Genomic DNA, 12,608 nt, shown 5'->3' with positions numbered 1-12,608 from the left:
TCATTCTCTCTGTTGCTCTCTCTCTCGCTCTCTCTCTCTCTGTCTCTCTCATTCTCTCTCTCTCTCTCTGTCTCTCTCTCTGTCATTCTCTCTGTTGCTCTCTCTCTCGCTCTCTCTCATTTGCTCTGTCTCTCCATCTCTTGTTCTCTCTCTTGCTCTCGCTCTCTCTCTCTGCTTGTGCTTATCACAGAGGTTTTTTCCCCACCGACTCTCGAGATGACACAGATCTCTTTGTTAGTGGAGAAACAGCAAGCAGTGTTGCTGCAGTTATCTGTGTTGTTTATATATTGGGGTGACCATATTTTCTAAACCCATTCCGGGGACACACAGTCTAGGAGCACAGCAAAGTAGCCAGGACGGAAAATGTAGGTTGCACAGCAAGGCAAACTTTTTTAGCCGCCTATATTTTAAACAGTTGCACATCTATAGTACAACTGTGCAAATAATTCCCGCGGCTGAGACGTCGCACTATTGAAACGCAGACACTTGACTCCCCCTTCCCCCAGTGACTGCGCCCCCCGCGCCCTCCCCCTCCCCCGCGCCCTCCCCCTCCCCCGCGCCCTCCCCCTCCCCGCGTCCTCCCCCTCCCCCGCGCTCTCCCCCGCGCCCTCCCCCTCCCCCGCGCCCTCTCCCTCCCCGCGCCCTCCCCCTCCCCCGCGTCCTCCCCCTCCCCCACGCCCTCTCCCTCCCCCGCGCCCTCTCCCTCCCCCTCCCCCTCTCCCTCCCCGCGTCCTCTCCCTCCCCCTCCCCCGCGCCCTCCCCCGCTCCTTCTCCCTCCCCTGCATCCTCCCCCTCCCCCGCGCCCTCCCCCTCCCCCGCGCCCTCCCCCGCTCCCTCTCCCTCCCCTGCATCCTCCCCCTCCCCCGCGCCCTCTCCCTCCCCCGCGCCCTCCCCCTCCCCCTCTCCCTCTCCCTCCCCCGCTCCCTCTCCCACCCCCACGCCCTCTCCCTCCCCCTCCCCGCGCCCTCTCCCTCCCCCGCGTCCTCCCCCTCCCCTGCGCCCTCTCCCTCCCCCACGCCCTCTCCCTCCCCCGCGCCCTCCCCCTCCCCTGCGCCCTCCCCCTCCCCCTCCCCCTCCCCCGCGCCCTCTCCCTCCCCCGCGTCCTCCCCCTCCCCCGCGTCCTCCCCCTCCCCGCGTCCTCCCCCTCCCCCGCGTCCTCTCCCTCCCTGCGCCCTCTCCCTCCCCCTCCCCCGCGTCCTCTCCCTCCCTCTCCCCCTCCCCCGCGCCCTCTCCCTCCCCCGCGTCCTCTCCCTCCCCCGCGTCCTCTCCCTCCCCCACGCCCTCTCCCTCCCCTGCGCCCTCCCCCTCCCCCTCCCCCGCGTCCTCTCCCTCCCCCACGCCCTCTCCCTCCCCTGCGCCCTCCCCCTCCCCCGCGCCCTCTCCCTCCCCCGCGTCCTCCCCCTCCCCACGCCCTCTCCCTCCCCTGCGCCCTCCCCCTCCCCCTCCCCCGCGCCCTCTCCCTCCCCCGCGTCCTCTCCCTCCCCCACGCCCTCTCCCTCCCCTGCGCCCTCCCCCTCCCCCTCCCCCTCGTCCTCTCCCTCCCCCGCGTCCTCTCCCTCCCCCACGCCCTCTCCCTCCCCTGCGCCCTCCCCCTCCCCCTCCCCCGCGCCCTCTCCCTCCCCCGCGTCCTCTCCCTCCCCCACGCCCTCTCCCTCCCCTGCGCCCTCCCCCTCCCCCGCGCCCTCTCCCTCCCCCTCCCCGCGCCCTCCCCCTCCCCCTCCCCCGCGCCCTCTCCCTCCCCCTCCCCGCGCCCTCTCCCTCCCCCGCGTCCTCCCCCTCCCCTGCGCCCTCTCCCTCCCCCACGCCCTCTCCCTCCCCCGCGCCCTCCCCCTCCCCTGCGCCCTCTCCCTCCCCCTCCCCCGCGTCCTCTCCCTCCCTCTCCCCCTCCCCCGCGCCCTCTCCCTCCCCCGCGTCCTCTCCCTCCCCCGCGTCCTCTCCCTCCCCCGCGTCCTCTCCCTCCCCCGCGTCCTCTCCCTCCCCCGCGTCCTCTCCCTCCCCCACGCCCTCTCCCTCCCCCTCCCCCGCGTCCTCCCCCTCCCCCTCCCCCGCGTCCTCTCCCTCCCCCACGCCCTCTCCCTCCCCTGCGCCCTCCCCCTCCCCCTCCCCCGCGCCCTCTCCCTCCCCCGCGTCCTCCCCCTCCCCCACGCCCTCTCCCTCCCCTGCGCCCTCCCCCTCCCCCTCCCCCGCGCCCTCTCCCTCCCCCGCGTCCTCTCCCTCCCCCACGCCCTCTCCCTCCCCTGCGCCCTCCCCCTCCCCCTCGTCCTCTCCCTCCCCCGCGTCCTCTCCCTCCCCCACGCCCTCTCCCTCCCCTGCGCCCTCCCCCTCCCCCGCGCCCTCTCCCTCCCCCGCGTCCTCTCCCTCCCCCACGCCCTCTCCCTCCCCTGCGCCCTCCCCCTCCCCCTCCCCCGCGCCCTCTCCCTCCCCCTCCCCGCGCCCTCCCCCTCCCCCTCCCCCGCGCCCTCTCCCTCCCCCTCCCCGCGCCCTCTCCCTCCCCCGCGTCCTCCCCCTCCCCTGCGCCCTCTCCCTCCCCCACGCCCTCTCCCTCCCCCGCGCCCTCCCCCTCCCCTGCGCCCTCCCCCTCCCCCTCCCCCGCGCCCTCTCCCTCCCCCGCGTCCTCCCCCTCCCCCGCGTCCTCCCCCTCCCCCGCGTCCTCCCCCTCCCCCGCGTCCTCTCCCTCCCTGCGCCCTCTCCCTCCCCCTCCCCCGCGTCCTCTCCCTCCCTCTCCCCCTCCCCCGCGCCCTCTCCCTCCCCCGCGTCCTCTCCCTCCCCCGTGTCCTCTCCCTCCCCCACGCCCTCTCCCTCCCCTGCGCCCTCCCCCTCCCCCTCCCCCGCGCCCTCTCCCTCCCCCGCGTCCTCTCCCTCCCCCACGCCCTCTCCCTCCCCTGCGCCCTCCCCCTCCCCCTCCCCCGCGCCCTCTCCCTCCCCCGCGTCCTCCCCCTCCCCCACGCCCTCTCCCTCCCCTGCGCCCTCCCCCTCCCCCGCGCCCTCTCCCTCCCCCGCGTCCTCTCCCTCCCCCACGCCCTCTCCCTCCCCTGCGCCCTCCCCCTCCCCCTCCCCCGCGTCCTCTCCCTCCCCCGCGTCCTCTCCCTCCCCCACGCCCTCTCCCTCCCCTGCGCCCTCCCCCTCCCCCTCCCCCACGCCCTCTCCCTCCCCCTCCCCCGCGCCCTCCCCCTCCCCCTCCCCCGCGCCCTCTCCCTCCCCCACGCCCTCTCCCTCCCCCTCCCCCGCGCCCTCCCCCTCCCCCTCCCCCGCGCCCTCTCCCTCCCCCGCGTCCTCCCCCTCCCCCACGCCCTCTCCCTCCCCCTCCCCCGCGCCCTCCCCCTCCCCCGCGCCCTCCCCCTCCCCCTCCCCCGCGCCCTCTCCCTCCCCCGCGTCCTCCCCCTCCCCCACGCCCTCTCCCTCCCCCTCCCCCGCGCCCTCTCCCTCCCCCGCGTCCTCTCCCTCCCACGCGCCCTCCCCCTCCCCTGCGCCCTCCCCCTCCCCCTCCCCCACGCCCTCTCCCTCCCACGCGCCCTCCCCCTCCCCTGCGCCCTCCCCCTCCCCCTCCCCCGCGCCCTCTCCCTCCCCCGCGTCCTCCCCCTCCCCCACGCCCTCTCCCTCCCCCACGCCCGCTCCCTCCCACGCGCCCTCCCCCTCCCCTGCGCCCTCGCCCTCCCCCTCCCCCGCGCCCTCTCCCTCCCCCGCGTCCTCCCCCTCCCCCGCGTCCTCCCCCGCGTCCTCTCCCTCCCTGCGCCCTCTCCCTCCCCCTCCCCCGCGTCCTCTCCCTCCCTCTCCCCCTCCCCCGCGCCCTCTCCCTCCCCCGCGTCCTCTCCCTCCCCCGCGTCCTCTCCCTCCCCCGCTATGGTTCCCGCGTTCCCAGGCACTTCCGCCGCCCACAATCCAGCGGCATGAGACCAGCCGGAAACTCAGAAACAGCAACCGGCTCGTGCACAGAGAGAATGCCCAGTCCCGCAAGCGCAGGGGGGACACTCACTGCCCAGGGGGACACTCAGTGCCCTGGGGTGCAGTTACTGCCCAGGGGGGGACACTCACTGCCCAGGGGGGACACTCACTGCCCAGGGGGGGACACTCAGTGCCCTGGGGTACAGTCACTGCCCAGGGGGTACACTCACAGCCCAGGGGTACACTCACTGCCCAGGGGGGGACACTCACTGCCCAGGGGGGGACACTCACTGCCCAGGGGGGACACTCACTGCCCAGGGGGGGACACTCAGTGCCCTGGGGTACAGTCACTGCCCAGGGGGTACACTCACAGCCCAGGGGTACACTCACTGCCCAGGGGGGGACACTCACTGCCCAGGGGGGACACCCACTGCCCAGGGGGGGACACTCACTGCCCAGGGGGGACACCCACTGCCCAGGGGGGACACTCACTGCCCAGGGGGACACTCACTGCCCTGGGGTACACTCACTGCCCAGGGGGTACACTCACTGCCCAGGGGGACACTCACTGCCCAGGGGGGGACACTCAGTGCCCTGGGGTACAGTCACTGCCCAGGGGGTACACTCACTGCCCAGGGGGGGACACTCACTGCCCAGGGGGGGACACTCACTGCCCAGGGGGGACACCCACTGCCCAGGGGGGACACTCACTGCCCTGGGGTACACTCACTGCCCAGGGGGACACTCACTGCCCTGGGGTACACTCACTGCCCAGGGGGACACTCACTGCCCAGGGGGACACTCACTGCCCTGGGGTACACCCACTGCCCAGGGGTACACTCACTGCCCAGGGGGGGACACTCACTGCCCAGGGGGGACACCCACTGCCCAGGGGGGACACTCACTGCCCAGGGGGACACTCACTGCCCTGGGGTACACTCACTGCCCGGGGGTACACTCACTGCCCAGGGGGGACACTCACTGCCCAGGGGGGACACTCACTGCCCTGAGGTACACTCACTGCCCGGGGGTACACTCACTGCCCAGGGGGGACACTCACTGCCCAGGGGGGACACTCACTGTCCGGGGGTACACTCACTGCCCTGGGGTACACTCACTGCCCCGAGGGTACACTCACTGCCCAGGGGGGACACTCACTGTCCGGGGGTACACTCACTGCCCGGGTGTACACTCACTGCCCAGGGGGGACACTCACTGCCCAGGGGGGACACTCACTGCCCGGGTGTACACTCACTGCCCAGGGGGACACTCACTGCCCAGGGGCGGACACTCACTGCCCAGGGGGGACACTCACTGTCCAGGGGGGGACACTCACTGCCCAGGGGGGGACACTCACTGCCCAGGGGGGACACTCACTGCCCAGGGGGGACACTCACTGCCCAGGGGGGACACTCACTGCCAAGGAGGGGACACTCACTGCCCAGGGGGGACACTCACTGCCCGCGGGACACTCACTGCCCAGGGGATACACTCACTGCCCAGGGGATACACTCACTGCCCAGGGGGGACACTCACTGCCCAGGGGATACACTCACTGCCCAGGGGGGACACTCACTGCCCGGGGGACACTCACTGCCCAGGGGGGACACTCACTGCCCAGGAGGGACACTCACTGCCCTGGGGGGACACTCACTGCCCAGGGGGGACACTCACTGCCCAGGGGGACACTCACTGCCCAGGAGGGACACTCACTGCCCAGGGGGGACACTCACTGCCCAGGGGGACACTCACTGCCCAGGGGGGACACTCACTGCCCAGGGGGACACTCACTGCCCAGGAGGGACACTCACTGCCCAGGGGGACACTCACTGCCCAGGGGGGGACACTCACTGCTCAGGGGGGACACTCACTGCCCAGGGGGGACACTCACTGCCCAGGGGGGACACTCACTGCCCAGGGGGGACACTCACTGCCCAGGGGGACACTCACTGCTCAGGGGGGACACTCACTGCCCAGGGGGACACTCACTGCTCAGGGGGGACACTCACTGCCCAGGGGGACACTCACTGCCCAGGGGGGACACTCACTGCCCGGGGGGACACTCACTGCCCAGGGGGACACTCACTGTCCGGGGGTACACTCACTGCCCAGGGGGGACACTCACCGCCCTGGGGGACACTCACTGCCCGGGTGTACACTCACCGCCCAGGGGGGACACTCACCGCCCTGGGGGACACTCACTGCCCAGGGGGGACACTCACTGCCCTGGGGGGACACTCACTGCCCAGGGGGACAGGCACTGCCCAGGGGGAGCACTCACTGCCCAGGGGGGGACACTCACTGCCCAGGGGGGGACACTCACTGCCCAGGGGGGACACTCACTGCCCAGGGGATACACTCACTGCCCAGGGGGGACACTCACTGCCCAGGGGATACACTCACTGCCCAGGGGGACACTCACTGCCCAGGGGATACACTCACTGCCCAGGGGGGACACTCACTGCCCAGGGGATACACTCACTGCCCAGGGGGGACACTCACTGCCCAGGGGATACACTCACTGCCCAGGGGGACACTCACTGCCCAGGGGGGACACTCACTGCCCAGGGGGGACACTCACTGCCCAGGGGGACACGCACTGCCCAGGGGATACACTCACTGCCCAGGGGGGACACTCACTGCCCAGGGGGGGACACTCACTGCCCAGGGGGGGACACTCACTGCCCGGGGGTACACTCACTGCCCAGGGGGACACTCACTGCCCAGGGGGGACACTCACTGCTCAGGGGGGACACTCACTGCCCAGGGGGGACACTCACTGCCCAGGGGGACACTCACTGCCCAGGGGGGACACTCACTGCCCAGGATTACACTCACTGCCCAGGGGGGACACTCACTGCCCAGGGGTACACTCACTGCCCAGGGGGGACACTCACTGCCCAGGGGGGGACACTCACTGCCCAGGGGGACACTCACTGCCCAGGGGGGACACTCACTGCCCGGGGGTACACTCACTGCCCAGGGGGGGACACTCACTGCCCAGGGGGGACACTCACTGCCCAGGGGGGACACTCACTGCCCAGGGGGGACACTCACTGCCCAGGGGGACACTCACTGCCCAGGGGGGACACTCACTGCCCTGGGGGGACACTCACTGCCCAGGGGGGCCACTCACTGCCCAGGGGGGTACACTCACTGTCCAGGGGGGGACACTCACTGCCCAGGGGTACACTCACTGCCCGGGGGTACACTCACTGCCCAGGGGGGACACTCACTGCCCAGGCGTACACTCACTGCCCAGGGGGCCACTCACTGCCTAGGGTGCCACTCACTGCCCAGGGGGGGACACTCACTGCCCAGGGGGGACACTCACTGCCCAGGGGGGGCACTCACTGCCCAGGGGGGGACACTCACTGCCCCAGGAGGGGACACTCACTGCCCAGGGGGACACTCACTGCCCAGGGGGTACACTCACAGCCCAGGGGGGACACTCACTGCCCAGGGGGACACTCACTGCCCAGGGGGACACTCACTGCCCAGGGGGGACACTCACTGCCCAGGGGGACACTCACCGCCCTGGGGGGACACTCACTGCCCAGGGGGGACACTCACTGCCCAGGGGGACACTCACCGCCCTGGGGGGACACTCACTGCCCAGGGGGACACTCACTGCCCAGGGGGACACTCACTGCCCAGGGGGGACACTCACTGCCCAGGGGGGACACTCACTGCCCAGGGGGACACTCACTGCCCAGGCGTACACTCACTGCCCTGGGGTACACTCACTGCCCAGGGGGGGACACTCACTGCCCAGGGGGGGACACTCACTGCCCAGGGGGACACTCACCGCCCTGGGGGGACACTCACTGCCCAGGGGGACACTCACTGCCCAGGGGGACACTCACTGCCCAGGGGGGACACTCACTGCCCAGGGGGGACACTCACTGCCCAGGGGGACACTCACTGCCCAGGGGGGACACTCACTGCCCAGGGGGACACTCACCGCCCTGGGGGGACACTCACTGCCCAGGGGGGACACTCACTGCCCAGGCGTACACTCACTGCCCGGGGGACACTCACTGCCCAGGGGGGACACTCACTGCCCAGGGGGGACACTCACTGCCCAGGGGGGACACTCACTGCCCAGGGGGGGACACTCACTGCCCGGGGGACACTCACTGCCCAGGGGGGACACTCACTGCCCAGGGGGGACACTCACTGCCCAGGGGGGACACTCACTGCCCAGGGGGGACACTCACTGCCCAGGGGGGACACTCACTGCCCGGGGGACACTCACTGCCCAGGGGGGACACTCACTGCCCAGGGGGGACACTCACTGCCAAGGGGCGACACTCACTGCCCAGGGGGACACTCACTGCCCTGGGGGGACACTCACTTTGGGGACGAGTTTTGTGACCCATGGACTGTTCCGGGGACTCTGTACTTTTTCCGATGATCCCGGGAGACAGGGACATACGGTCACTATTATATATTATAATCAGTGTCATTGCAGGGAATCCAGGAATAGGCCGAACCCTCAGAGCCTCGTGTGATTGCTGAGGGCTAGGGACTCGGCACCAAGCTACACACCTGCCACAGTCTAATGCATTCTGCAGGAACCCTGCTTCCACGAGGGACGGCCCAGTCTCTAAACAAGAGGCAGCGCTCCAGACAGGCAGAGGGAGGGGGAGTGAAGCGTCACAGACACCCCAGAGAGCCACGGACGGCAGGTTTAGCGAGGGTATTGTGTGCTGATGTTTTTGGCCGATTGCCGATTGTTGTAGCGGGTATGTTTCTGCTATCATGGTGGATTGAGAGTGGAGCCTGAGCAGTAATAACTACAATAACACTGTCATTTATGGTGGATGCAGCGATACACAGGACCCAGCCCTGGTTTCACGGACGGATCTCGAGAGAGGAGGCTCACCGGCTGATTATCCAACATGGGCACATTGACGGGTGAGCAGACCGAGCTGCGGATCAGTGCCGACTGTGGGGCTTTAACCTTTTCATCTCAAAGGAATTTTGCAAATGAGTAGAGGGTGAGAGAGCCCGTGAGCTGAGAGGGAGCAAGGAATTCAGCGACTACAGACAAACACAAGTACGGGTGGGACAGGACGGGACAGGAGCCTCTCCAGAGCAAGGCAGCAACATCTGGAAATAGGACTCGGAGCTGCCGGGTCAGTGAGTGGCGAACCCTCAGAATGCCGAGTAAACCAGTCGCAGCCTGCAAGTTAGGTTAACTAGTCTCCGTACACCATGACCAGCCGGCCCAGATAACGCGCAATGCGACCCCGCAGGACCATGGGGAAACAGCAGAGAGCAGCATCGTCTCAGCACCTCATTCCCAGGCCGACTCCACCACACCCAGCCTCAGACCGGCTACCCGACTCCCGGAGTTTGCAGACTGGATGAAATGTCGGATAGCAGGTCTTTACTGTTTTTTAGTTAGTTGCATTTATTTAATTTATGCCTCTCGCCGACCCCACTCATCCCTGCTCCTGGTGGAGCCTCAATCTCAGGCCAAGTGAAGGGTCATTCTGGGCACCAGGGGGTCACTCAGACCACGAAAGGGCCACTTAGGGTCATAACGTCCCGTGTGAAGTCAAGCACATCCTTTAAGGAGAAATACCTCCCTCCCCCGGCGTCCTGTGTTACTGACTGTATCTCCACTGATGTTAATTCAGCTCCCTCACACTGTCACTCAGTAACCCCTCACCCCAGCGCCCTGTGTTACTGACTGTATCTCTACTGATGTTAATCCAGCTCCCTCACACTGTCACTCAGTAACCCCTCTCCCCCGGCGCCCTGTGTTACCGACTGTATCTCTACTGATGAGAATCCAGCTCCCTCACACTGTCACTCAGTAACCCCTCTCCCCCAGCGCCCTCTGTTACTGACTGTATCTCTACTGATGTTAATCCAGCTCCCTCACACTGTCACTCAGTAACCCCTCTCCCCCAGCGCCCTGTGTTACTGACTGTATCTCTACTGATGTTAATTCAGCTCCCTCACACTGTCACTCAGTAACCCCTCTCCCCCCAGCACCCTCTGTTACTGACTGTATCTCTACTGATGTTAATCCAGCTCCCTCACACTGTCACTCAATAACCCCTCTCCCCCCAGCACCCTCTGTTATTGACTGTATCTCTACTGATGTTAATCCAGCTCCCTCACACTGTCTCTCAGCAATCCCTCTCCCCCCAGCGCCCTGTGTTCCTGCCGGTATCTCTACTGATGTTAATCCAGCTCCCTCACACTGTCACTCAGTAATCCCTCTCCCCCCAGCGCCCTGTGTTCCTGCCGGTATCTCTACTGATGTTAATCCAGCTCCCTCACACTGTCACTCAGTAATCCCTCTCCCCCAGCACCCTGTGTTATTGACTGTATCTCTACTGATAATCCAGCTCCCTCACACTGTCACTCAGTAACCCCTCTCCCCCAGCGCCGTGTTACTGACTGTATCTCCACTGATGTTAATCCAGCTCCCTCACACTGTCACTCAGTAACCCCTCTCCCCCATCGCCCTGTGTTACTGACTGTATCTCTACTGATGTTAATCCAGCTCCCTCACACTGTCACTCAGTAACCCCTCTCCCCAGCGCCCTGTGTTACTGACTATCTGTACTGATGTTAATCCAGCTCCCTCACACTGTCACTCAGTAACCCCTCTCCCCCAGCGCCCTGTGTTACTGACTGTATCTCTACTGATGTTAATCCAGCTCCCTCACACTGTCAATCAGTAACCCCTCTCCCAGCACCCTGTTACTGACTGTATCTCTACTGATGTTAATCCACCTCCCTCATACTGACACTCAGTGACCCCTCTCCCCAGTGCCCTGTGCTACTGACTGTATCTCTACTGATGTTAATTCAGCTCCCTCACACTGTCACTCAGTAACTCCTCTCCCCCCAGCGCCCTGTGTTACTGACTGTATCTCTACTGATGTTAATCCAGCTCCCTCACACTGTCACTCAGCAACCCCTCTACCCCCAGCGCCCTGTGTTACTGACTGTATCTCTACTGATGTTAATCCAGCTCCCTCACACTGTCACTCAGTAATCCCTCACCCCCAGCACCCTGTGTTATTGACTCTATCTCTACTGATAATCCAGCTCCCTCACACTGTCACTCAGTAACCCCTCTCTCCCAGCGCCCTGTGTTACTGACTGTATACTGATGTTAATCCAGCTCCCTCACGCTGTCACTCAGTAACCCCTCTCCCCCAGCGCCGTGTTACTGACTGTATCTCCACTGATGTTAATCCAGCTCCCTCACACTGTCACTCAGTAACCCCTCTCCCCCATCGCCCTGTGTTACTGACAGTATCTCTACTGATGTTAATCCAGCTCCCTCACACTGTCACTCAGTAACCCCTCTCCCCCATCGCCCTGTGTTACTGACTGTATCTCTACTGATGTTAATCCAGCTCCCTCACACTGTCACTCAGTAACCCCTATCCCCGAGCGCCCTGTGTCACTGACGGTATCTCTACTGATGTTAATCCAGCTCCCTCACACTGTCTCTCAGTAATCCCTCTCCCCCCAGCGCCCTGTGTTACTGACTATATCTCTACTGATGTTAATCCAGCTCCCTCACACTGCCACTCAGTAATCCCTCTCCCCCAGCACCCTGTGCTATTGACTGTATCTCTACTGATAATCCAGCTCCCTCACACTGTCACTCAGTAACCCCTCTCCCCCAGCGCCCTGTGTTACTGACTATATCTCTAATGATGTTAATCCAGCTCCCTCACACTGTCACTCAGTAACCCCTCTCCCCCAGCGCCCTGTGTTACTGACTGTATCTCCACTGATGTTAATCCAGCTCCCTCACACCGTCACTCAGTAACCCCTCTCCCCCAGCGCCCTGTGTTACTGACTGTATCTCTACTGATGTGAATCCAGCTCCCTCACACTGTCACTCAGTAACCCTTCTCCCCCAGCTCCCTGTGTTACTGACTGTATCTCCACTGATGTTAATCCAGCTCCCTCACACTGTCACTCAGTAACCCCTCTCCCCCAGTGCCGTGTTACTGACTGTATCTCTACTGATGTTAATCCAGCTCCCTCACACTGTCACTCAGTAACCCCTCTCCCCCAGCGCCCTGTGTTACTGACTGTATCTCCACTGATGTTAATCCAGCTCCCTCACACTGTCACTCAGTAACCCCTCCCCCCCAGCGCCCTGTGTTCCTGCCGGTATCTCTACTGATGTTAATCCAGCTCCCTCACACTGTCACTCAGTAACCCCTGTCCCCCAGCGCCCTGTGTCACTGACTGTATCTCTACTGATGTTAATCCAGCTCCCTCACACTGTCTCTCAGTAATCCCTCTCCCCCCAGCGCCCTGTGTTACTGCCGGTATCTCTACTGATGTTAATCCAGCTCCCTCACACTGCCACTCAGTAATCCCTCTCCCCCAGCACCCTGTGTTATTGACTGTATCTCTACTGATAATCCAGCTCCCTCACACTGTCACTCAGTAACCCCTCTCCCCCAGCGCCCTGTGTTACTGACTATATCTCGACTGATGTTAATCCAGCTCCCTCACACTGTCACTCAGTAACCCCTCTCCCCCAGCGACCTGTGTTACTGACTGTATCTCCACTGATGTTAATCCAGCTCCCTCACACCGTCACTCAGTAACCCCTCTCCCCCAGCGCCCTGTGTTACTGACTGTATCTCTACTGATGTTAATCCAGCTCCCTCACACTGTCACTCAGTAACCCCTCTCCCCCAGTGCCGTGTTACTGACTGTATCTC

At 65.5% G+C, this 12,608-nt stretch overlaps 1 protein-coding gene across 5 annotated transcripts in view; it reads left to right on the top strand.

The window, feature by feature from the left end:
• LOC147100957 (growth factor receptor-bound protein 7-like) overlaps positions 1-12,608 on the top strand; it is a 263,485-nt gene that overhangs the window by 223,528 nt on the left and 27,349 nt on the right. For all 5 annotated transcript variants that reach the window (XM_085966067.1, XM_085966069.1, XM_085966065.1 and 2 more), the window contains one exon: positions 8,715-8,802. In XM_085966067.1, coding sequence (XP_085822193.1) covers positions 8,715-8,802 — 88 coding nt within the window. The remainder of the gene's footprint in view (positions 1-8,714; positions 8,803-12,608) is intronic.

Source organism: Somniosus microcephalus, chromosome 24 (genome assembly GCF_052327205.1).
Source record: "Somniosus microcephalus isolate GS21.2 chromosome 24, FLI_Smic_1.0, whole genome shotgun sequence".
Taxonomy (NCBI): domain Eukaryota; kingdom Metazoa; phylum Chordata; class Chondrichthyes; order Squaliformes; family Somniosidae; genus Somniosus; species Somniosus microcephalus.
Note: the sequence above shows the minus strand (reverse complement) of the source record. Positions and strands in the feature narration are given on the sequence as shown.